General features: G+C 39.7%; 1 protein-coding gene across 2 annotated transcripts in view; it reads left to right on the top strand.

Annotated features, from left to right (window-relative positions):
* Window positions 1-25,876, top strand: part of ERP44 (endoplasmic reticulum protein 44) — a 112,656-nt gene that overhangs the window by 80,636 nt on the left and 6,144 nt on the right. For both annotated transcript variants that reach the window (XM_017349290.3, XM_070054888.1), the window contains 3 exons: window positions 3,088-3,204; window positions 8,848-8,959; window positions 10,220-10,361. In XM_017349290.3, the coding sequence (XP_017204779.1) occupies window positions 3,088-3,204; window positions 8,848-8,959; window positions 10,220-10,361 (371 nt within the window). The remainder of the gene's footprint in view (window positions 1-3,087; window positions 3,205-8,847; window positions 8,960-10,219; window positions 10,362-25,876) is intronic.

The following is a 25,876-nucleotide window of genomic DNA, read 5'->3' as shown; positions in this document are numbered from 1 at the left end:
TATATTTTAGAGTTTTATTTATTTGAAATTTATTATGCCTTTAATAGCCAGGTTGAAGCTAGGAACCAGCAACTCTCTTGGGTCTCCCATGTGGGTGGCAAAGTCCCAAACACTTGAGCCATCACCTGCTGTATCCCAGGATGTGCATTAGCAGGAGGCTGGATTGAAAGCAGAGGCAGGACTCCATCTCCAGCATTCCAAATGGGATGTGGGCTTCCCAAGCAACAACTTAATCCACTGTGCCACCACATTCCTAGTAGTCTGTATTTAATTTGTAATTTACTTATTTAAGAGACAGATTTTTCCATCTGCTGGTTCACTCCCTAATGCCTGCAGCAGCCAGGCTAACGCAGGAACCTGGAACTCAGTCCAAGTGTCCCACATGAGTGGCAGGGCCTCAACTACTTGTGATATTGCCTCCCAGGGTGCATAAAGCAGGGAGCAAAAATTGGAAATAGAGCTGGGACTCAAATCTAGGCATTCTGATGTGGGGTGTGATTGTCCTAGGTGGTGTCTGTTTTTATCCCTCTTTTTTGTATGTATGTATGTATGTATGTATTTATATAAAAGGAACAAATTTTCTATATTGCATAAATATAGTTTTAAGAACATAATGATACTTCCCTCCCTCCTTTCCTTTCCTTTCCTTTCCTTTCCTTTCCTTTCCTTTCCTTTCCTTTCCTTTCCTTTCCTTTCTTCTACTCTCTCCCCTCCTTCCTTTATTATTTTTCTTTTAATTTTTGCAATGATATGCTTTCAATTTACTTTATAATCACAAGGTTAACCCTCCACTAAATAAAAAATTAAACAAGTTGTAAGTAGAAAAACCACCATTCCTCAGGAGTAGAGACAAGGGCTGTAAAGAATCAAATCTGAAAATGTCAATTTCATTCATATACATTAAATTTTTTTTGTGCTCTATATATTAGTTACCACAAATCAAGGAAAATATGATATTTGTCTTTTTGGGACTGGCTTATTTCCCTAAACGTAATGGTCTCCAATTGCATCCATTTTGCTGCAAATAACAGGGTTTCTTTCTTTCTTTTTTTTTTTTTTTTGTATGACTGAGTAAGTAGTATTCCATTTTGTGTGTGTGTGTGTGTGTATACACACATATATGTATACATACACCACAATTTCTTTATCCAGTCATCAGTGGATGGACATCTGGTTTGATTCCATATGTTAGTTATTGTGAATTGAGCTGATATATACATGGGGGTACACAGATAACTCTTTCATATACTGATTTCATTTTGTTTGGGTAAATTCCCAGGAGTGGAATGGCTGAGTCATACAGTAGACCTATCTTCAGATTTCTGAGGAATCTCTATAATGGTTGTATGAGTTTACATTCCTACCACCTGTGTTAGGGTACCTTTTTCCTCACATCCTCGCCAAACATTATTTTTTTATTTTTGGATAGTGGTCATTCTAACTGGGGTGAGGTGAACCTTCATTGTGATTTTTATTTGCCTTTTCCCTGATGGCTCACTAAGCATTTTTCCATGTGTCTGTTGGCCATTTGTATCTCATCCTTTGAAAAATGCCTGTATTAACTGCTATTCCAAACAACCACCTCCTGGAAACTAAATTTAAGAGACACTTCACTGATTTGTGGTCATCACTCCTAGTTGTATCATACAAGCCGAGGTCCTAAATCTTATAAATTCACCTGATAGCTGCTGGAAAATAAGCAGCAACTGGGTTGCTTTGAAACCTTGAGCTAAGAAGTTTTAAAGCAGCTAAATGTGAAAGTAGCTGTTTAGACCTGGACAATTGTAGCCATAACTGAGAGGCAGATGTCTTAGTATATGTTACCACAGTGACCTAAGGTTTGTCATTACAATTTGACACAGACACAGAAAAAGGTACCTATGGGTATGTTTTTAATTTTCATTTTAATCTTCTTCATATTTTGACATTAGAAGTTTTAATGTTTTTGTAGTCAGATAAGTGAATTTTTTGTTTAGAAGGCTCATTTCCTATTCTGATTTCATATAATTTATTGGATCATTTTCTGTTTCTATGAGAAATAGCTGAGGATGTATGGTTTGTAGTTTTCAAGACTTGTTCACTCTGCAGATTTTCTGTTTTTTAAAATTTCTATTTATTTATTTTCACTTTTATTTGAAAGGCAGAGATAGAGACAGAAGGAAATCTACGATCTGTTGGTTCATTCCCAAAATGCATAAGACAGCCACAGCTGGGCCAGGCCGAAACCAGGAGCCCAGAACTCCATCCTAATCTCCCCTGTGGATGGCAAGGACTTAAGTTCTCAAGCCATCATCTGCTGCCTCCCAGGATGTGCATTATCTAGAAGGTGGTTTGGAAGCAGAGGAGCCAGCGTTTGAACCTAGGCCCTCCAATGTGGGATGTGGACATACCAAGCCCCATCTTAACTGCTGTACCAAACGCCTGCCTCATCTCCAAATTTTCTTCTAGCATTTCTACTCCAAGGAATAACTAAATCAGCTCATTGGTTAATTCTTTTCACAATGCCTGCCTGCTTTTAGTGAAAATACAGTTAAGGTAATTAACATAAATCGAAGTAAAAGCAAGTGCTTAGATAGTTGCAGGTTAGGTTCTCATGTTCCTGATAATCAAAGAATTAGATGATGATGACGATTTGAAAGTCAGAGTTACACAGAGAGGGAAAGACAGAGAGATCTTCCGTTTACTGGTTCATTCCCCAGATGGCCACAACGCCAGGGCTGGGCCATGCTGAAGTCAGGAGCTTCATCCAGTTCCCCCACATGGACTTGGGGACCCAAACAGTTGGGCCATCCTCCTCTGCTTTTCTCAAACCATTAGTAGAGAGCCAGATCAGAAGTGGAGCAGCCAGGACACAAACCTGTACCCATGTGGGATGTTGGCTTTGCAAGTGGCCACTTTTTATCCACCAGTACACAACACTGGCCTTTTTTTTTTTTTACCATCAACAGTTGTTTTCTTGGGTTTTCTATTTTTTATGTTTATTTTCTGTCTCCTATAGATTTTCTGGGTTTATATAAGTGAATTTAAGAGTGTATTTTGCTAGTTCATAGTAGATTGGTTTAATTTTTTCCCCTGTTTTTCTAACAGCATTCTGCTCCAGATATGGTGTACTTGGGATCTATGACAAATTTTGATGTGACTTACAATTGGATTCAAGATAAATGTGTTCCTCTTGTTCGAGAAATAACCTTCGAAAATGGAGAGGTATGGACTTCCTATATGTGTTGTTTTTAATTTAGATGTATGGAAGAATAACCTTCTTCTACCCATCTTACTGTTTTAATACAAGAATTTTTCGTTGTGGACTGTATCATAGCTAATAACTTAATACAGAGCAGTGATTCTCCTGTCCCACAGCACCTCTGTTACATTTTCAATAATAGCAGTAGTGCACTACAGTCTTGAAAATGCTTCCCAAGGTGATTCTGAAACCCACCTATTGGTTGAGGGTGCTTGTTTAAGTGGATGTCATTTAGAGGCAATGCTTTGCAGACTTCAGTTACAACTAATTATTTATAGTGAGTAGTCCTTTGCTACTAAAAGATTTTTCTGATTCCTGTCTAATCTTCAAGACAAAGTTCTGTTGTCTTTTTCATGATAAATAATGAAAGTGATTATCAGTGATCATGTAATAGACGTCGGTCATCCCAAGCCCTTGAAATAAAGTCCATTGGAATTATTACAACCCCCACAAAAACAAAAGGAAAAACCCTAAGTGACTGGAAGAATAGGAGTGAAGGGTTATGCCTGTGAGAGACCCTTTCCTTTCTTTATCATAAGCCAAATATGTTTTTCATTCTAAAACTCATGGTCCAAGAATGTAAGTGTTGACAAATGTTTTATTAAGTAGAGTTTTTTAAAAAACTTATATATGTCAAATAATTACAAGTGTATAGATAGAGATCAGTTGCAGCTCAAAAAATTATCACAGAGTAACTGCACTCATAAGATAACTACCAAGTCAGGGTGTTATGGACAAAGTATGTGTGTGGCCCCAAAATTCATATGTTGAAATAGTTTTTTTTTCCTAAAGATTTATTTATTTACTTGAAAGAATTAGAAAGAGGGAGAGACAGAGAGAAAGAGATCTTCTATCCCCTGGTTTACTCCCCAGATGACTGCAGTGGCCAGCGCTGGGTCAGGCTGAAGCCACGAGCTTCTGGGTCTCCCACATGGGTGGCAAGGAAAGAAACACTTGGACCATCTTCTGTTGCCTTTCCCAAGCCATTAGCAGGGAGCTGGATCTGAAGTGGAGCAGCTGGGCAATGAACGGGCGGGATGCCCATGTTGCAGGCAGTAGCTTTACCCACTGTGCCACAACAGTAGCACCCATATGTTGAAATCTTAACCCACTACTGTGATGGCATTAGGAGGTAGGGCCTTTTGAAAGTAATTATGTCCTGAGGGTAGAGTCCTCATGAATGAGATTAGTGCCTTTACTGTCATGTGAGGGTACAAAGAGAAGTTGGCAGTCTGCAACTGAATGACAGCCCTCACCAGAACCCAACTGTTCTGGCAAAGCAATAGCCTCCAAAACTATGAGAAACAAATTTCTGTTTATGAGTCACGTTGTCCGTGGTTCTTTATTATAGCAGCACAAAATAAGACCCAGGAGTGGGTAATTTTTTTCTTTTAAGGGGCCAGGCAGTAAATAATTTAGGCTTTATGTTCATACAATAATCTCTATTCCAACTACTTAAATTTGCTCTTGTAGCACAAGAGTACTTTATACTTAAGTACTTTATACAGTACCTAAACAAGTGAATACCACTGTGTTCCAATAAACCTTTATTTATTGACACACATCATTTTCACACATCATGAAACATTTAGAAAATTCTTTTACCAATCATTTAAAAATGTAAAGGCCATTCTTATCTTGTGAACCATACAAAATCAAGCATCAAGTCAGATTTGACCCGTGGCTGTAATTCACTGATTCCTAAGTTAGGTCAAGGAATACACTACTTCCAGAACTTCTCTTCCTTCTTTGCAATCATTATCCCACTTACCATCTTCATAACTACTGCAATGATTTCGAACAGGAATATCCAAAGTTTTGCCTATTTGAACCCAGAATGGAATCAGTCTTTTTGTGTCTGGTTTCTTTCACTCAGTTTATGTTTGTGGGATCCATTTATATTACATGAAGTTTCAGTTCATTTATTTTTATACTGAATGTAATTCTCTTATGTGAATATACCATAGTTTAATATAGTTCACAAACATTAGGTTGCTTCTGAGTTTTGATTGTTGTAAATAGTGCTGCTGTGAGCATTCTTTCTTATAGATGTCTTTTGGTGATGCCGGCACCGCGGTTCGCTAGGCTAATCCTCCGCCTTGCGCGCCGGCACACCGGGTTCTAGTTCTGGTCAGGGCGCCGGATTCTGTCCCGGTTGCCCCTCTTCCAGGCCAGCTCTCTGCTGTGGCCAGGGAGTGCAGTGGAGGATGGCCCAAGTACTTGGGCCCTGCACCCCATGGGAGACCAGGATAAGCACTTGGCTCCTGCCATCGGATCAGCGCGGTACACTGGCCGCAGCAGCCATTGGAAGGTGAACCAACGGCAAAGGAAGACCTTTCTCTCTGTCTCTCTCTCTCACTGTCCACTCTGCCTGTCAAAAAATAAAAAAGTAAAATAAAATAAAAAGAGATACATGTCTTTTGGTGAAATATTCAGACATTTTCATTGGATATGTAGTCCTATGAGTAGAATTGTTGAATCATAGGGCATGCATACAATTCAACTTTACTAAATTATACCAGTTTCCTAAAGTGATTCTAGCAGTTTACACTCACAGTTTGCCTTGTTCCACATTCTTACCACACTTGATGTAGTCAGCCATTTTAATATTTGTTTATACTCGTATGTGTAGTAGAATATCATTATGGCAGCTAGATCCTTACAAATTTTATTTATTTGAATGTCAAAGTTAGAGAAATTTTCCATCTGCTGGTTAGCTCCCCAAATGGCTGCAGCTGCTGGGGCTGCACCAGGCTGAAGCCAGGAGCTTCTTTGGGGTCTCCCATGTGTGTGTGTGAGGGGCCCAAATATTTGGCCATCTTCCGCTACTTTTCCTGGGGCATCAGCAGGGAGCTGGATCTGAAATAGAGCAGCCAGAACACCAACCAGCGCCCATATGGAGTGCTGGTGTTACATGGGATGTGGTGGCTTAACCTGCTACTCTACAGTGCTGGCTCTCAAAATATATTTCTTAAATATTAAGACTTGAACATTGAAATTATTCTTTGATCCATGGGCTTCAGATCGAATATTTTGTTAGCAGGCATGAAAATAACATTAACTCACTGTGCATCTCCATCAGAGCTCTTGGGCGACCAGGTGCATTGTTACTAAGCAGTGATGCTTTAAAAGGAACCTTTTTTTCTGATCAGTAGAGAGTCTTCCTGTCCTTTGAAGCTTTGAAGTCAGACATTTACTTCTTTTCTTTAGCTGTTAGTCCTAGATGGCTTCTTCCAGTGGAAGGCTGTGTTGTCTACATTGAAAATCTGTTGTTTAAGTACAGCCACATTCATCAGTTATCTTAGCTAGGTCTTCTGCGTAACTTGCTGCAGCTTCTACATTAGGTCTTGCTGCTTCACTTTGCACTTTTATGTTGTGGAGATGGCTCTTTCCTTAAACTTCATGAACCAAACTCTGCTAGCTTTAACCTTTTCTTCTGTAGCTCCATCATTTCTCTTAGCCTTCATAGAATTGAAGAGAGTTAGAGCTTTACTCTGGATTAGGCTTTGGTTTAAGAAAATGTTATGGCTGGTTGACCTTTTATCTATACCACGAAAGCTTTGAAATAAAACCCAAGAAATAAGGCTGTTTAGCTTTCTTATCATTATGTGTTCATTGGAGTAGCACTTTTTTTTTTTTTGAATGTTCATAGAAGCTTTATTTATGATGGCACACGTGACCCTTACAACTGTGACCTACTGATTCACAAAACAATAGAAACCTCATGTCAAGAGAAAGAAGCAGGCACAGTTAGTACTTATGATAACTATTTACATATTACTATTTACATAAAATTCAACAGCAAGCAAAACTAAGCTTTGAGGACAGAAATCCTTTTAGATAATGAGTGTTTCTTGGAGTAGCATTTTTTTTTTTTTTTTTTTTTTTTTTTTTTTTTTTTGACAGGCGGAGTGGACAGTGAGAGAGAGAGACAGAGAGAGAAAGGTCTTCCTTTGCCGTTGGATCACCCTCCAATGGCCGCCGCTGCAGCCGGCGCACCGCGCTGATCCGATGGCAGGAGCCAGGATCCAGGTGCTTTTCCTGGTCTCCCATGGGGTGCAGGGCCCAAGCACCTGGGCCATCCTCCACTGCACTCCCTGGCCATAGCAGAGAGCTGGCCTGGAAGAGGGGCAACCGGGACAGAATCCGGCGCCCCAACCGGGACTAGAACCCGGTGTGCCGGCGCCGCAAGGTGGAGGATTAGCCTATTGAGCCACGGCGCCGGCTTGGAGTAGCATTTTTAATATCCTTCTAGAACTTTGCATTCACAGTTTGACTAACTGGCACAAGAGATCCAATCTCAACCTGTCTTACTTTTCATCATGCCTTCCTCATTAAGCTTAATCATTTCTAGCTTTCAGAGTAAAGTGAGAGACTCATCCTTTCACATGTAATACTGAAAGGCCATTGTAGGGATATTAATTGGCCTAATTTCAGTATTATTTTGTCTTAGAGGATAGGGAAGCCAAAGGATTAATAGTTTACTGGTTGAAAACTGGCTATATTTGGGGGGTTTGTCTTTTACCCTGAATAAAACACTTTTTTAAAAATTTATTTAAGGTACATAAATTTCATGTATTTCATATTTACAGATTTAGGAACATAGTGGTACTTCCCACCCTACCCTCCCTCCTGCCCATGCTCCCACCCTTCCTCCTCCTCTCCCTCCTCCTCCTAGTCCCAACACTGTTCCTCAACAGTAGAGACTAGGCAATTTCACTCCAATACGTTACATTTTTAATAAAGCACTTTTCAGTTTTGGGTATGTTGCATATATAACTGGAGTGGTTTTTGTAATATACCTTAAAATAAACATGAGTTTCTAATCAGATTTACTGCTGATACCCTCAGTTTTTCTTTTTTCTTTCTTTTTTTTTTAAGATTTATTTATTTATATGAAAGTCAGAGTTACACAGAGAGAACAGGAGAGGCAGAGAGAGAGAGAGAGGTCTTCCATCCGCTGGTTCACTCCCCAATTGGTCGCAGTGGCCAGAGCTGTGCTAATCCGAAGCCAGGAGCCAGGAGCTTCTTCCAGGTCTCCCATGTGGGTGCAGGAGCCCAAGGACTTGGGCCATCTTGTACTGCTCTCCCAGGCCATAGCAGAGAGCTGGATCGCAAGTGAAGCGCCTGAATGGGATGCCAGCACTACAGGCAGCAGCTTTACTTGCTATACCACAGCGCCGGCCCCTCCTCAGTTTTTCAGTGTTACCTGTGAAGACTGAAAATACTAACCAACTTTACACTACCCTAAAATGATGAACATCTTGATGAAGAAGTAGTGTAATTCCTTATGTTCTAAATGTCCTGGCTACAACTGGCTGTCCTTTGAAACCTCATGTTCAGCTAGCTAATCAGTAGTCCGGTACAGACTTTCCTTTAAAGTGGATTAGTTCCTGCAGCAGAGGGTCTTCTGAGTGCCTGTGTACTTGGGGTGAGTTAAAAAGTGAATTCACTCTTTGGTTAAGGTTATTGTTTGTTTATACCATATGATCTTATTTTTTCCCCATGATGTTACATGAAGTGGATTCAAAACTGTTCCTAACTAGAGAGTAGCTAGAACTGAATGGAGAAACCTGATAATTCTCATTTACTGCTTTTCTCTACAGGAATTGACAGAAGAAGGATTGCCTTTTCTTATTCTCTTCCATATGAAAGATGATACAGAAAGCTTAGAAATATTCCAGAATGAAGTAGCCCGGCAATTAATAAGTGAAAAAGGTAGACAGATTAAGGTGTTTATTTTCACCTTTCCTTTTTCTCTTTCTCCCTTTCCTTCTCTCTCTCTTCCCTTCTGTGTTATATTTATATTCACATAAACATATTTGGGTTAAAAACTTCTGATTTTAACATTTACATTCAAATGTGGGAGAGGCATTAGTACAAATATAACATTGTTTTGTTTTTTTTTTTCCCTAAATTATGACTGTTTTAGAGAGAGAAATCAAATAACATGAAAAGCAGAGTTATGAGTGAATAACATTAATTTGGGGTACTTTCTTTTTATTTTAAAGATTTATTTATTTGAAAGAGTTACACAGAGAGAGAGAGAGAGAGAGAGAGAGAGGTCTTCCATCTGCTGGTTCACTCCCCAATTGGCTGCAACAGCCGGAGCTGTACTGATCCGAAGCCAGGAGCTTCTTCTGGGTCTCCCACATGGGTGCAGAGGCCCAAGGACTTGGGCCATCCTGTACTGTTTTCCCAGGCCACAGCAGAGAGCTGGATCAGAAATGGAGCAGTTGGGACTCGAGCCAGTGACCATTTGGAATGCCGGCACCGCAGCGGTGCCTTTACTCGCTACATCACAGTGCTGGCTCCTGAGGCACTTTCTGCTAGCATCTTGATTCTTGTCTGATCCACGTGCCAATAGATACTTCCAAGAGATATTGCTGAGAGAGCTTATTACATGGTCTGGTTAACTTTTATTTTTAAATGAAAGAAACTTGAGTAGTTGTCTGGTTTTCTCCAAAGCAGTCAGGTGGAATTTGAGGTGTCCACTCTGTTGTTAGAGAACAAAGTCAAACAGAATACACTAACAGCATTCTGTGGAGTTGCCTATTTTAGTCACTTAGTAAATATTTTGGAGGTTAAATTAGGTTAAGTCAACCAGGAGGGGCTGAACAGCCTAGAATGAAAATGGTCCCATGAGAACAACTCAACTATCACTTTTAGTAACTAGCTGCCCAGAGCCTGGGTAATTTGCAAAGCAAATGACTGCCCATTTCAAGAAAATAAATTCACTGATACATTCAAATTTTGGTTCAGTTTACATACCTTTTAAAGAAATTGTGCTCCCTTTCTTAAGAGCTAAAATCCTATCTCTTTTAATGTTGTGATATCAACTTTTTTGTATTTCTGATATATATCACTCTAAAGACTGTTGGGAATTTTTTTAGCATATCATTTCATGTGAACTTATGATCTTAGGAGAATAAGCTCAAGAAAATTCTAACCTACATCTTAAAATTGTTTCTTTTAAAGGTACAGTAAACTTTTTACATGCAGATTGTGACAAATTTAGACATCCTCTTCTGCATATACAGAAAACTCCAGCAGATTGCCCTGTTATAGCTATTGACAGCTTCAGGCATATGTATGTGTTTGAAAACTTCAAGGATGTATTGTAAGTATTTATTTTGTTTTTCCAATTACTGATATGTTCTCAAAAATGAACTTTAAACAATTATTGGACTTTGTAAAGTAATCTTATGTTAGAAGAGTAATACTTTATAAGTTGGATGGAAGCTGGTGGAGTTTTTTTCACTAAAGATTGTGGTGTTATTGACCATAAGAATTATGATTTATTCCTGTAGAAATGCCAGCATTAGGTGACTAGAATTGGTGATTAATACTTGGGTGATTATTGATTAATGATTGAGAATTAATCCCTGAAAAAAAATTTGTGTCTTATGAGAGATTCCCTCTGCATTGAACTTGATCTTTGCCAGCACATCAAGGAACATAGATTGTACTCCTAGGTCAGGTTGAAGGAAATTGATAATATTGCTGTTCATTTGTGACTACATCTAGCTGAAAAAAGCAAGAAAAACTATACTGATTCTTCAAGAAGATGAGCAAAATTGAAAAGCCATTAAAAAAAAGATATATTTATTTATTTTAAAGGCAGAGTTATAGAGAGGCAAAGGGGGGGAAAGGAGGGAGGGAGGGAGGGAGGGAGAGGGAGGGCTTCCATCCACTGGTTCACTTCCCAGATGGCTGCAGTGGCCAGAGCTGTCTCAATCCATAGCCAGGAGCCTGGAGCTTCTTCCAGGTCTCTCATGCAGGTACAGGGGCCCAAGGACTTGGACCATCTTCTGCTAATAAAGCCATTTGTTAAACTAAGAGAGAAAACTCAAATCATAAATGAAGGAGGAGATATACCTGATACAGAAATACAAAGAATTCATGAGACTACTATGAAAAATTATACATCAACAAATTGGTAACCTAGAAGAAATAGACAAATTCCTACACATATACCAAAGCTGAAGCATGAAGAAATAAAATCTGAACCCACCAATAATGTGTAAGGAGGTTAAATCAGTACTAACCAGTCTCCCTTCAATGAAAAGCCCAGGACCACTTGGTTTCACTGCTGAACTCTATATGACATTTGAAGAACTAATACCAGTATTTCTCAAACAACAGAAAAACTGAAACAGTGGTAAAACTTCCAGGCCCATTTTTTGAGGCCCTGATACCAAAGCCAGACAAAGGCGCTATAAAATAGAAAATTATAATGCAGTGTCTTTGATCAGCATTGATGCAACTCCTTAATAAATACTAACAAACTAGAGAGCGCAGAAATAAATCCACACATTTATGGTCACTTGATTTTCGATGACAGTGCCATGAACACCTAATGGAGAGAGAACAGTCTGTTCAATAATGGTACTGGGAAAAGGGAGGAAAACTAGATATTCACATTCAGAAAAGTGTAATCAGACTCTCATCTCACACCATATGCAAAGGTTAATTCAAAATGGACTAAAGACTTAGACCTAATACTGGAAAACTATTTGAAGGAAATATGAGAGGACTTCAAAAAGTTCATGGGAAAATAGAATGAAAACATAATGCACATTTTACATGAACCTTTTGAAGCCCCCTCATATGGGGGAAAGCTCTGTGACATTGGTCTGTCTGGGCAGTGACTTTTTTGGATGTAATCCCAAAAGCACAGGCAACAAAAGTAAAAATAAATAATTGGGATCAGAGCAAATTCTAAAAAGTTTCTGTACAGCAAAGGAAAGTCTACAGAATGAAGGACAACCGGACAACCTAAGAATGTAAAAAAAAAATTGCAAACTATACATCTGATAAATGATTAATATCCAAATCTTAAGGAATTAAAAAACTCAATAGTAAGAAATAGTACAGCCGGCGCCGCAGCTCACTAGGCTAATCCTCCACCTTGCGGTGCCGGCACACCGGGTTCTAGTCCCGGTTGGGGCGCCGGATTCTGTCCCGGTTGCCCCTCTTCCAGGCCAGCTCTCTGCTGTGGCCAGGGAGTGCAGTGGAGGATGACCTGAGTGGTTGGACCCTGCACCCCATGGGAGACCAGGATAAGTACCTGGCTCCTGCCTTTGGATCAGCACATTGCGCCGACCGCGGCGGCCATTGAAGGGTGAACCAACGGCAAAGGAAGACCTTTCTCTCTGTCTCTCTCTCTCACTGTCCACTCTGCCAGTAAAAAAAAAAAAAAAAAAAAATTTAAAATTGTCAAGGGAGTTGAATAAATATTTCTCAAAGCAGACATACAAGTGACCAACAGGTATATGAAAAATGGTTAACATCACTAATTATCATAGAAATGCAAGTTAAAACCACATGAGACATCACTTCCTATCTGTTAGGTTGCAAATGGCTATTACCAGAACGAAGGTAACAGTGCTGGGCAGGAGGTGCAGAAAAGGGAACCTTGTATACTTTTGGTGGGGATGTATATTAGTGCAGCTATTCTGGAAAATGTTGTAGAAGTTCCTGAGAAAATTAAAAATAGAGATACCCTGTGTCCAGCAGTTGCACTGCTAGGTGTGTATTCCAAGAATATGAAATAGTATATCAAAGAGATATTTGCATCCCATGTGTATTATACACAATAGCCAAGATATGGAATTAACCCAAGTATCTTATGAGCAGATGAACTGGTTTATATATACACAAGTGAGTTCTATTCAGCTTATAAAAAAGAAAACCCTGTCATTTGTGACAGCATGGATGAACCTTGAGGGCATTATGTGAAGTGAAATAAGCCACACACAGAAAGACAAATATTACATGATCTTACTCCTATGTGAAATATAAAAACTGAACTCAATAGATGTGGAGAATAGAATGATATTAACTAAAGATGGAAGATATAGTTACAAAGTAGGGAGATGTTGGTCAAAGCCTACAACATTTTGTTAGATAAATGATTAAGTTAAAGGGCTCTGTTACAGGACTTGGGCAGCCAGCTGGCTTGTGCTACTGTTAAATGAACTGGGGAAGTCAGTGGAGGAACAGCCCTGGAGTTTCCCTCCCTGGCATATTGAATTTGAGCTGCCTGTGGATCACAAAGGAGATGTCCAGTAGGGAGTTTAGGGAATTTACTTGGTTCTGATTTTTAAGAGTGAGATAAAGGCTGGGTCTTGAGCACATGAGAATATTGCTGAAGTCATTGAAACAGATGTGATAACCCAGAACAGGGTTCACAATGGAACCTTGATGAACACCGACATTTAATGGAAGGTCAGAGGAGGGAACCATGTACAAAAGGCCAAGGAAGCACGATCTGAGAGGTAAGAAAAAAACCAGAGAGGAGTGAGGCATAGAAATTCTTAAGGAAACTTGCCTTAATGGGAAAGAGAACAGAGAGAGAGCTCCAGAGACATGATGAAATAACAGTTTAATCCCTCTTTCCCCAAGTAGAAGAAACTAAATACGATTAAATGCTCGTTGAACAAAACCAAATGGAGTAGAATTTGAAGAGATAGGAAAAAGAAGAGCTAATTTGTGAAGCAAAATAAGGAGTACTAAAGGACTGAGAAGCAAAGTAGAGGAAATAACCTTCTTGCGCTCTGATGAGAACAAGAAGGCTGGAAGGGTGTATCACTTCTTTGGGGATTGTTTGGGGGTTGTGGTGTTAGTGACAACAGGAGAAGATTGCTGAGGTTCCTGTCCTGATTCCTGTTTTTAACTGGCAAAGGAAGCAAGATCATATTTGAGTGAGGAAGTGGGTGCAAATTGATAGGACAGAATCATGCTAGACGTAAAAGGAAGAAAATGGTACCCACAAGCCCACCTTAAAGATCTGTGTCTCCTTAACTTCCTGTCATGTTTCTAGACAGTTGGTGTGTAAGCCTTGACCATTTGGCTCAACAAATTAGCTGGTTGGGCATTCTTTTCCTCTCCTTCGTGAAATTGTTTTGTGAAGCTATAAGCTCAAACTAAAATAATGAGCTTTTTACAAGAGAGGAAAGTTCTGATAGGTGACTTTGCTGCAAGAGATTCTAGGCATAGTGACTGCTTGTCATTAAAATGCTGCCTGACCCATGGGTCATTTATATGACATTTTATCAGCACAATACCCCATGTTGAGTAGTGGATAAGTCTTGGGTGGTGGTTATTGTTTTCCATCTTTCTTTTAATGGGAAACTTACAGCCCTAAATATAAAGTTTCACATTATTAGTGGAAGTCAGCTAGACCTCAAATTAGGTCTCTGAGACAGTAAACTGTGCCCAACTTTGGGTTTTATTTGTGGGAACATGTATTATGCATCAAGAGAATCCTGTTGAGCAGTTCTTACTTGGCTCTCTACTGCTGCAGTTCTTAAGGCAGATTTAAAACATTCTGGCACTTCTGTTCTCATCAGGTGTGTGGTTCCTGCAGAACCCAGACTAACATGGGTGGTCATATTCATTATCATATGACCCGATCTATCCACTCCCCAGCTATGATTCCCTGAACCACGAACCAGGCACTGGATTTAGTGATGTTAATTCATCAGCTGACAGTACATTGAGAAACTGTGCCATTAAGATTCTCCAAAGAAATATGGAAATGGGAAATTTCCTCCTCCCTCTTTCCAGTTATCAGTTCAGTAAGTAGGGAAGGAGATAAGTGACTATATTTGAAGCTCTTTGAGACAAATTACTGCTTCCTTTTCTCCCTTATATGCCTGATTTTCCCTTTTATGGCACTATTCCCTCCAACCTTTTTTTTTTTTTTTTTTTGAAATTTATTTCATGTATTTGAAAGGCAGAATTACAAGGCGGGTGGGAGCAGGGAGATCTGCCATCTGCTAGTTGAATTCCCAAATGACTGCAATGGCCAGGGCTGGGCCAGGCTAAAGCCAGGAGCCAGGAACTTCATCTGGATCTCCCATATGGATGCAGGGGTCCAAGGACCTGAGCAATCCTCTGCTTTCTCTGGTGTGTTAGCAGGAAGCTGAATTGGAAGTAGAGCAGCTGGGACTTGAAATGCAGGCAGCAGCTTTACCCATTAGCCAGATGCCAGCCCCTCTCTCCAAAATTGTTAAAACTTTGAGTAGGTACCTGCTGCATGAGCTACATACAGAAACTATGCGAACAGATGTTAATGTTAAAAACCTAATGAAAGGGGCTGGCTCTGTGGTATAGCGGGTAAAGCTGCTGGCTGCAGTACCTGTGTCCCACATGGGCACTGGTTCAGGTTCCATCTGCCCCACTTCAATCCAACTCCCTGCTAATGGCCTGGGAAGATAGTGAAAGATGGCCCAGGTCCTTGGGCCCCTACTTTCACGTGAGAGACCTTGAAGAATCTCCTGGCTCCTGGCTTAAGTCTGGCCCAGAAGCCATTTGAGGAGTGAACTAGTGGACAGAAGACCTTTCTCTCTCTCTAACTGTGCCTTTCAAATAAATCTTTTTTTAAAAATCTAATAAAAAATGCAGCCAAGTGAATTTGACATATTTAATGGCTTGAATAATTGTTATTGTGCTACATAGTAATTACGATTTAAATGATAAGCAGTTTCCATAAATTATTATAATTACTATTATGTTTACTTTGTAACTTGGTATTTCTGGGCTCATCTGGAGGAAGTATGGTTATGGTGAAGTTAGGGAAAGCAGATTAATGGTATAGAGTCTCCTTCCATGCCAGAAGTAGAAGCAACTAGTCGGTGTTCAGTTTGCCTTTTCCTTGTTTCAGAGAAACTGAGGCTCAGGGAAGTAAAATGAACTGCAAGGACACACAATCACGTAATGGTAGAGCTGAGATTCACAATAGGGTGAATTGAGCCCCCAGATCCCAAGCTAATAACGTGATCTGAAAAGTTACATTTTCTGAACATGTAAAAGCAGTGTAAATGTAAATATGTTTGAAGAGACAGTATTTACCAGTACTTGAAACTAGATCATAGATCTATGAATCCTGAGGGTTTTTTCCTATTGTTTGATCAGACTGATTTCCTGCCAAATCTAAAGAACAGATTTTCGTAGAGAGTAATTTTAGAACCTAAGGACAGATAGGAGAATCTTCAACAGCTGTGGGAGAACAGAATAAATGATGACATGTGAAGGACATTCAAGAGTAAGTTCCTATCTTCAAGATGATAGTCAGGGGGCTGGCATTGTGGCATAGCAGGTTAAGCCTCCGCCTGTAATGAGGGCACCCTTATGGGCACCTGTTTGAGACCTGGCCATTCTACTTCCAATCCAACTCCATGCTAATGCTCTCTGGGAAAGCAGTGGGTGAGGGCCCAAGTGCTTGAGCCCCTGTACCCACGTGAGAGACACGGAGGAAGCTCCTTGTTCCTGGCCCAGCCCTGGCCATTGTGGCCATTTGAGGAATGAGCTAGCAAGTAGAAGATATCTCTCTCTCTCTCTCTCCCCCCCCCCCCTCTCCCTCTCCCTCCCTCTCCTCCCTCTCTCTCTCTCCCTCTCCCTCTCCCTCTCCCTCTCCCCATCTCTCTTTTTCTGCCTTTCAAATTAAAAAAAAAGGGGGGGGGGGGAGAATACTCATCTGTACCTTAAGAGTTTTTAGCTGTCGGTTATGTTCCCCAGGTGGCAGAAGGAAAAGCAGCAGCAGGATAGCTTTTAGGTCATTCCTGGGAAGACTTTTTTTTATTATCAGAACCTCCAAAAGTGGAATAGGTTACTCTGATGATAATGAGGTCTCCAGTTCTGGACTCCAGGTCATTTCTCCTATATCACCAAAATCTCTGGAAATTACTATAATTCTTTGAACTACTCAGTCTGGGAATGTTTGCTACAGTTAAGTGACTATATTAGTATGAAGGTGGGGTGGTTGTGGTGATCAGAGGGGGGAACCCTAAAATGGGGTTGAGGAATGGGTATTTTACTAATTTAGCAAACTGGTCGTTCGCTGTGATGAATGAGCCTGCAACGTTGACCAGGACTTAGATGGAATTACAAAGAACTCAAAAAGGTAAGTAGGAAAAAAACATTTCGAATCAGGTCACCACTAAGGTCTGTTTGAATTCTGAGAGTTTAGTTTTGTTCATCCTTATCTAGTGGATCCTTTTTTTGTTTTCTCCTGGCAAATGAAGGTTTTCATAAGTGGAAAACAAAAGTTGGTATTGATAGAACTCCGTAAAAGGCACATTTTGATTATCTCTTATTGTTTGTATTTTTTTTGTCTGTGACAGCATTAGTACATGTTCAGTAAATGTTTAGTTTAATTAGCTTTCAGTTTAATCTGCTTATTACAGGTTTAAGAGTTTAACTACTTTGAATGATTCCATTGTTACATCTGGAATATATACTTCTGTTTGTCAGTTGCCACTTTGCCCTGTTATTGTCCTCCTCTCCTCTCTGTATCTTTGGTTTTGATATTTGAAGGTGTCTGCCATGTCAGCTACTGGGGAAATGTATACATATACTGATCCAGGTCCCTAAACACCATTTGTATCTTATGTATTGTACAGCTGATGTTTATTGCCTACTTTTATGCTTCATAAAGCATTTCAGTGTATTTTTACCTCATTTGGTCCTCACACTCACAGCAAACTGGACAACAAATGCTGATACAGCCAGGAGTATACCAGCACTCCTATATACTTTATGTGTGTTCTCATTTTATGTACAACAAGCTTGTAAGTTAGATATTATGTCTACTTTACAATAAAGAAACTTTAAGATTGAATGAAGAGGCAAAATGGCCTAGTGGTTAAGGGCTCAGATTACAGATACAGACTATTTAGGTTTGAATCCTGTTCTGTTAATACTAGCTGTGTCATCCAGGGGAATTCACTTTAACTCTTCTGTGCCTCAGTTTCCTCATATGTAAAGTGGGAATAATAATAATGTCTACTTCACAGGGTGGTTGTGAACATTAAACGAATATATATATCTGCAGCTCTTATGAGAGCAATGTCTCATTCATGATCAATGCGATTGTAAGTCTCTGTATCTTTATGATAGGCAGTAACATTCAAATCCAAGTCTATTGGACTATGAAATACAATACAATCAAGTTAAATGAAGCAGTTCTTATTTTACAGACCAGAAAACTGAATGTTCAAAAAGTTAAGCAACTTAAATTGCAAAATCGGTGGTTCTTACTGTGTAATACATTTAATGAGTCTGTACTGTGTTATTGCATAAGTTGAATTAAAATGTATTAAGTAATATTAGGGGCTGTCATTGTGCATAGAGAATAAAGCTGCTGCCTGCAACGTCAGCATCCCATATGTGGGTGCCAGTTTGAGACTTGGCTGCTCTGCTTCTGATGCAGCTCCTAGGAAATACGCCTAGGAGAGCAGCAGAAAATGGCTCAAGTCCTTGGGCCCCTGCACCCATGTGAGAGACCCAATGAAGCTCCTGACTCCTGGCTTTGGCCTATCATAGTCCCGGCCATATGGGGAGTGAGTCAGTGGTTGGAAGATCTCTCTCTCTCTCTGTCTCTTCCTATTCTATAACTATGCCTTTCAAATGCATTTTTAAAAATGTATATTTTTTAAAAATATTGAGTAATATTGGGAAATCAAATCCAACAATATATAAAAGGGATGTATCATAACTAACTGGACTTTATTCAAAGCATGCAAGGCTAGTTCGTTCAACATTCAAAATTGAACATGTGAGTATACTTCAAAATGTTTGTGGAAAACAGAATTAAAAGATAAGTTTATTTTGGTGCAAAAATTTTTGGAATCCATGCATATGAATACTCTTCAAAAAGTTCATAAAAAATGAGTGTTATTTTTAAAACTGCATGTATTAATATAAGAGAATAAGAAAAACTAGTGAGAATGTCAGTAGATACAGAAAAAGCATCTAAATAAAGTTCAGCATCCATTCATGATGAAAATGCTTAGCAAACTAAGAATATAATGAAACTCTCTCTGGATTACCTAGAAGAAATGGATAAGTTCCTAGACATATACAGCCTACAAAGACCAAATCATTAAGAAATAAGAGTATTTCAGTGGGCCAATGGCAAGTTTGGACATTGAATGAATAATAAAGAATCTCCTGTCAAGGAAAAGCCCAAGATCTGATGGCTTCAGTGATGAATTCTACCACACATTTGAGTAAGAATTAATGCCAAGTCTTTCAGATAGTTAAAGAGAAGGGAAAACTTCCAAACTCATTTTACAAAGCTATCTTTACCTTGATACAAAAGCCAGACAAAGGACAGTACAGGAAAATTATAGGCCAATATCCCTGAAGTACGTAAACACAAAATCCTCTACAAAATACTAACAAACCAAATTCAATAGCACATTAAAAGGATAATTTACCATTAGTAAGTGAGACTTTTCTCTGGAATGTAAGGGTGGCTCAACATATGCAAATCAGTAAGTGTGATATACAACATTAACAAAATGAAGGACAAAAACCATAGATATTTCACTAGATACAGAAAAGGCATTCAACAAAGTATTCTTTTATGATAAAAATTCAATAAATTAGGTACACAAAGAAGATACTGCAACATAATGAAGGCCATGTGTGACAAGCCCATAGCAGATATCATACTCAGTGTTGAAAAGTTGAAAGCTGTTCTCAAAGATCAGGAACATGACAAGGATTCCCACTCTTACCACTTCTATTCAGCATAGTACTAGAAGTCCTACCCACAACAGTTAGGGAAGACAAAGAAATGAAAAGTTTCCAAATTGGAAAGGAAGAAATTAAATTGTCCCTGTTTGCAGATAATTTGATCTTATAGAGTGAATATCTCTAATCCAGAAATCTGAAACTTTCTGGGTGCCAGTATGATGCTCAAAAAGTAACAGATTTTGGCGCATTTTGGATTTTAGATACCTGGATTAATAATACTCACCCAATAAAGTCTATGCAGGTATTCCAAAAATATGAAAAATCTCTAAAACATGAAACATGTTTGTTCCTAAATATTTTGTATAAAGGATATGCAGACTGTATGTAAAAAACCCTAAAGACTCCATCAAAGAAACCCATTAGGACTAATACATGAATTCAGTGAAGTTCTGGGGCATAACGTAAAACCATTAGCATTTTTATACAATAACAGTGAACTATCTAGAAAAGAAATCAGGAAAACAATCCCATTTACAATAGCTACAAAAGAAATGATACTTGGGAGTCAGTTTAACCAAGAAAGTGAAAGACATACACTGAAAATTATAATACATTGATGAAAGAAATTAAGACAAAGGGAAAGATAATCTGTGTTTATGGGTTGGAAGAATTAATATTAAAATGTCCATACTGTCCAAAATTATGTATTTGCTAAAATTGCTGTCAAAATTTTTCACAGATACAGAAAAAGCAATCCCAAAATGTGTATGGGACTACAACTGACCCTGCATAACTAAAGCAGTTGAGCAGAAAGAATAAAGTCAGAGGCATGGTACCATGCACATTTATGGTTACTAATTTAGAAAATATTTGAGACAGAGGAGAAAGCCCACATCTGTTGGTTCACTCCCAAAATGATCACAGATGGCGGAGACTGAGGCTGAGGCTGAGGCTGAGGCTGAGGCTGAAGCTGGGAGCTAGGAACATAATCCAGGACTCCCGTGTGGGTAGCAGGAAGCCAGTTACTTGAGCGATCACTGCTTCCTCGCAGGGTCTGTGCTAGAGGAGTCATGAGCGAGAGCTGGGAATCCATCCCAGGAACCCCGATGTGGGATGTAGGCCCCTTAACTATTAGGCCCATACTTGCTTCCTGGTCAGTTGATTTTTGACAGAGGAGGCAAGAACATTTAATGGGGAAAGGACAGTCTATTCCATACATGAATGATACAGGGAAAAGTATTTATTCACATACAGAAGAATGAAATTTGACCCTCATCTCACACCGTATACAGTCAACTCCAAATGAATGAAAGACTTAAACGTAAGACCTGCAGCTGTAAACTGCTTTAAGGAAATGAGGAAAGCTCTATGACATTTGTCTGGGCAATGATATTTTGAATATGATTCCAGAAGCACAAGCAGCAAAAGGAAAAAATAGAGATGTTGGATTACATGAAGCTAAAAACCTTCTGTACAACAAAGGAAGCAATCTACAGAGTGAAGAGACAATCTATAGATCATTCTATAGATCATATAGAAAATATCTGCAAGCCATATATCTAAGTGGTTCATGTTCAGAATATATAAAGAACTCTTAACAACTCAGTAGTTAAAAAATGCATTAAAATGGCAAAGGATTTGAGTAGACATGTCTCAAAAGCAGACATACAGGTGGTCAGCAGGTATATAATAAATGTCCAACAATACTAATCTTCAGAAAAATGCAAATTAAAATCACATCAGCTCTGCTGGTGCCGCGGCTCAATAGGCTAATCCTCCGCCTAGCGGCGCCGGCACACCAGGTTCTAGTCCTGGTCGGGGCGCCGGATTCTGTCCTGGTTGCCCCTCTTCCAGGCCAGCTCTCTGCTGTGGCCCGGGAGTGCAGTGGAGGATGGCCCAAGTGCTTGGGCCCTGCACCCCATGGGAGACCAGGAGAAGCACCAGGCTCCTGCCATCGGATCAGCGCGGTGCGCCGGCTGCAGCGCGCCAGCCGTGGCAGCCATTGAAGGGTGAACCAACGGCAAAGGAAGACCTTTCTCTCTGTCTCTCTCTCTCTCTCTCACTGTCCACTCTGCCTGTTAAAAAGAAAAAAAAATCACATCAGCTCATACTTGTTAGGCCATAAATGGCTATTGTCAAGAAGACAAAAGATTCTAAGTGCTGGTGAGGATGTGGAGAAAAGGGAGCCTTGTATGCTGTTGGTGGTGATGTAAATTAGTATAGCCATTATGGAAAACAGTGTGGAAGTTCCTCAAAAAATTAGAAATAGAACTACTCTGATCATGAATTCCCAGTATTGGATATATATCTAAAGGATATGAAATCAGAATTGTCAAAGACATATCTCTGTTCCTATGTTTGTTGCAGCATTATTCACAATAGCTAGCATAAGGAATCAACTTAAACAGCCATCAGTAGATGAGTGGATAAAGAAAATGTGGCAAATAAACACAAAAAGAAATGCTGTAATTTCTGACAATTTAGATGAATCTGTAGGGCACTATATAAAGTGAAATAAATTAGGCACAGAAAGAAGCACTGCATGAACTCACACAAGAAATTCTAAAAGCTAATCTCAGAGAAGTAGAGAGTAGTATGGTGGTTATCAGAGACCGAGGATGTAGGGACTAAAGAAATTAAAAAGGAAACTTTTTCAGGGCCCCAGCATTGTGGCATAGCAGGTTAAGCTACTGCCTGCACTGCCAGCATCCCATATCACTGTTAGTTTGAATCCCTGCTGCTATACTTCCAATCCAGCTCCCTGCTAATGGCCTGGAAAGGCAGCAAAAGATGGCCAAGTTCTTGGGTCTCTGCCACCCATATGGGAGACCAGAAGTTCCCAACTCCTGGCTTTGGCTTGGCCCAGCCCTGGCTGTTGCAGATATTTTGGGGGAGTGAACTACACAATGGAACCTCTCTCCCTCTCTTCCTCTCTCCTCCCTCTCTTCCTTTCTTCCTCTCTGTAACTCTCTTTCAAATACATAAATAAATCTTAAAAAAATAAAAACCTTTTTCAATCTAATAAAGAGCATCTTTAAAGAACTTACAGCTAATAATCACACTTAATGGTAAAAGATTGAATGTGTTTCTCTGAAAACTGAGAACTAGGCAAAGATGTCCACTTACCACCTATGTACTGGGAACCCTAGCAAGTACAATAGGACAAGAAATTAAATAAAAAATGGTTAGGCTGGAAAGAAAGAATAACTTTCTTTGCAGATGATGTGTTTATCTGTGTAGAAATTATCAATGAATCTCTAAGAAAGCCCAAGAACTAATAAGTGATTTTGGCATATTACAAGGTCAACTTAAAAAAAATCACCAGTATATCTGTACACTAACTATATACAGTTGGGAATCAAGGGTTTCTTTTTATAAAGAAGTTCTATTTATAATAGTCCATGGGTAGGGACAAAAACTGCCTAGAAATAAATCTAAAAGGAAAACATGTGCAGGATCTGTATGCAGAAAACCACAAAGTACTGGTGAAAAAAATCAGAGACCAAAATAAATAAATAAACCTACTATATTCATTGATTGGAAGACTCAGTATAGTTAAGATGTGTGTTTGTGCCCCAAGTTGACCTATAGATTTAATGCAAGCCCAATCATAATTGAGCTAGATTCATTGTAGATACAGACAAGCTGATAACAAAAATGTTATGGGAAAATAAAAATAGAATAGCCATAAAAGTTTTGATAAAATAAGTTGAAGGGTTCAAAATATTTGATATTAAGATGATATAAATCTTAAGTACTTAAGTCTGTGTAGTATTGATGAAAGAGGAAGTGCATAGAGCTATGGAACCAAAGAGAAAGCCTTGAAATAGACGTGCAGGTATGGTGACTGGAGTTTTCAAAGGAGAATGGATAAATGATGCTGGACCAAGTCAATGTCTTCACACCAAAAATGAATTTCTTCCTATAAAAAATTAATTTATAATTGATTAAAAACCTGAATGTGAAAGGAAAAAACTAGAAAACTTTTAGAATGAAACATAGGAGGAACTCTTCATGACCTGAGTTTAGTCAAAGAGTTTTTAAACCATCAACACCATCTTTTTTAAAAAAAGTAAAAAAGAAAAATCGATCAATTAATCTTCAAGTGAAAGATACTGTTAGAATGCAAAGAAGATAAACAGTTGACAACTAAGAACTTGAGAAGGATACTCAACCTCATTAGAGATATGCAAATTAAAACTATGAGGGGAAGGGGCAAGGTGTGTAGCCTGTGTCCTACATTAGAGCACCTGGGTTCAATTCCCAGTTCTAGCTCCTAACTCCAACTTTCTGCTAATGTAGACCCTGGTAGGCTGTACTGAAAGTTCAAGTTCTTGCCACCCATATGAGAGATCTGGATTGAATTCATAGCTACCAGCTTTAGCCCAGCCTGATTCCAGCCATTTTGGGCATTTGGAAAGTGAACCAGCAAATGGGAGCTTTGTGTCTCTGTACCTTTCAAATAAATTTAAAATAATTTTAAATTACAGTGAGATGCCATTAAATACCTTTTAATGCTTAAATTAAAGCACAGATAATCCAAGTGTTAATGAAGATAAGGAATAACTGGAACTGTCATACTGCTGGTGGTGATACAAAATGACACAGCCACTCTAGAAAACAGTTGGACAGTTTCTTTCTTCCCTTATCATTTCCTTCCTTCCTTCCTTCCTCCCTCCCTCCCTCCCTCCCCCCTCCTCCTTCCCTTCTTTCCTATCTTCCTTCCTTATTTTCTTTCTTTGCAAGCACTGTGGCACAGCAGGTTAAGCCACCACCTTCAGTGTCTACATCCCACACATGTGCCTGTTCAAGTCCTTACTATTCTGCTTCCAATCCAGCTCCCTGCTGATGGCCTGGGAAAAGGCCCAAGCATTTGGCTTCCTACCACCCATCTGGGAAACTCAAATGAAGCTCTTGGCTTCATCCTGGCCCAGCACCAGCCATTGTGGCCATCTGAGAAATGAACCAGCAGATGGAAGAGCTCTATTTTATTAAAAGGCAGAGTTAGAGAAAGGGAGAGAAGAGGGAGAGAGATCTTCCATCCACTGATTATTTCTTCCAGATGGCTGCAATAGCCAGGGCTGCGCCAGACCAAAACCAAGGGCCAGAAGCTTCATCTGGGTCTCCCTGGTGGGTTCACGGGCCCAAGTGCTTGAGCCATCTTCTGCTGCTTTCCCAGGCACGTTAGCAGGGAGCTGGATCAGAAGTGGAACAGCTGGGACTCAAAACCAGTACTCATCTGGGATGCCAGCATTGCAGGTGGCAGCTTAATCCACTATACCACAGAGCCAGCCCTGGCAGTTTCTTCAGAAGGTCCAGATGACCTTGTTTTCATTCTACAGAAATAAGGTTTTCACAAAGACCTACCTGTGCACAAATATTTGGAGTAGCATTGTTTACATTCACCAAAATCTGGAAAGATTCCAGGTGTCTCCTTGAATGGGTAAATGGAAAAGCCAATTGTTTTTGCTTTTTTTTTTTTTTTAGATTTATTTATTTATTTGAAAGGCAGAGGCAGAGAGAGAGGCTTCCATCTCCTGGTTCACTCCCTAAATGGCCACAAGGGCCAGAGCTCGGCCAATCCAAAGCCGGGAGCCAGGAGCCTATTCCGTGTCTCCCATGCAGGTGCAGGGGTCCAAGGACTTGGGCCATCTTCCACTGCTTTTCCACGCCATAGCAGAGAGCTGGATAGGAAGAGGAGCAGCCAGGACACAAACTGGCACCCATGTGGGATGCTGGTACTGCAGGTCGTGTCTGTACCCATGCTATGCCACAGTGCTGGCTCCCAAAGCAATTATTGTGTGAAGGTGTGTCAAAAGGTACCTGAAAAGTAGAATTTTTTTATTTTGATGAAAAAAAAATTGAAATCCTGCATAAGAGGCATCTTCAAAAAGTTCATGAAAAACGTATGTTATGGGAAAAAAGTATGGATTTCAAATTTGTTTGCACCAAAATATTTTTTTAAAGATTTATTTATTTATTTGAAAGTCAGAGTTACACAGAGAAGGAGAAGCAGAAAGAGAGAGGTCTTCCATCCGCTGGTTCACTTCCCAACTGGCCATAATGGCCGGAGCCACACCAATCCGAAGCCAGGAGCCAGGAGGGTCTCCCACACGGGTGCAGGGCCCAAGGACCTGAGCCATCTTC

This window comes from Oryctolagus cuniculus, chromosome 1 (genome assembly GCF_964237555.1).
Source record: "Oryctolagus cuniculus chromosome 1, mOryCun1.1, whole genome shotgun sequence".
NCBI classification, from domain to species: Eukaryota; Metazoa; Chordata; class Mammalia; order Lagomorpha; family Leporidae; genus Oryctolagus; species Oryctolagus cuniculus.
Note: the sequence above shows the minus strand (reverse complement) of the source record. Positions and strands in the feature narration are given on the sequence as shown.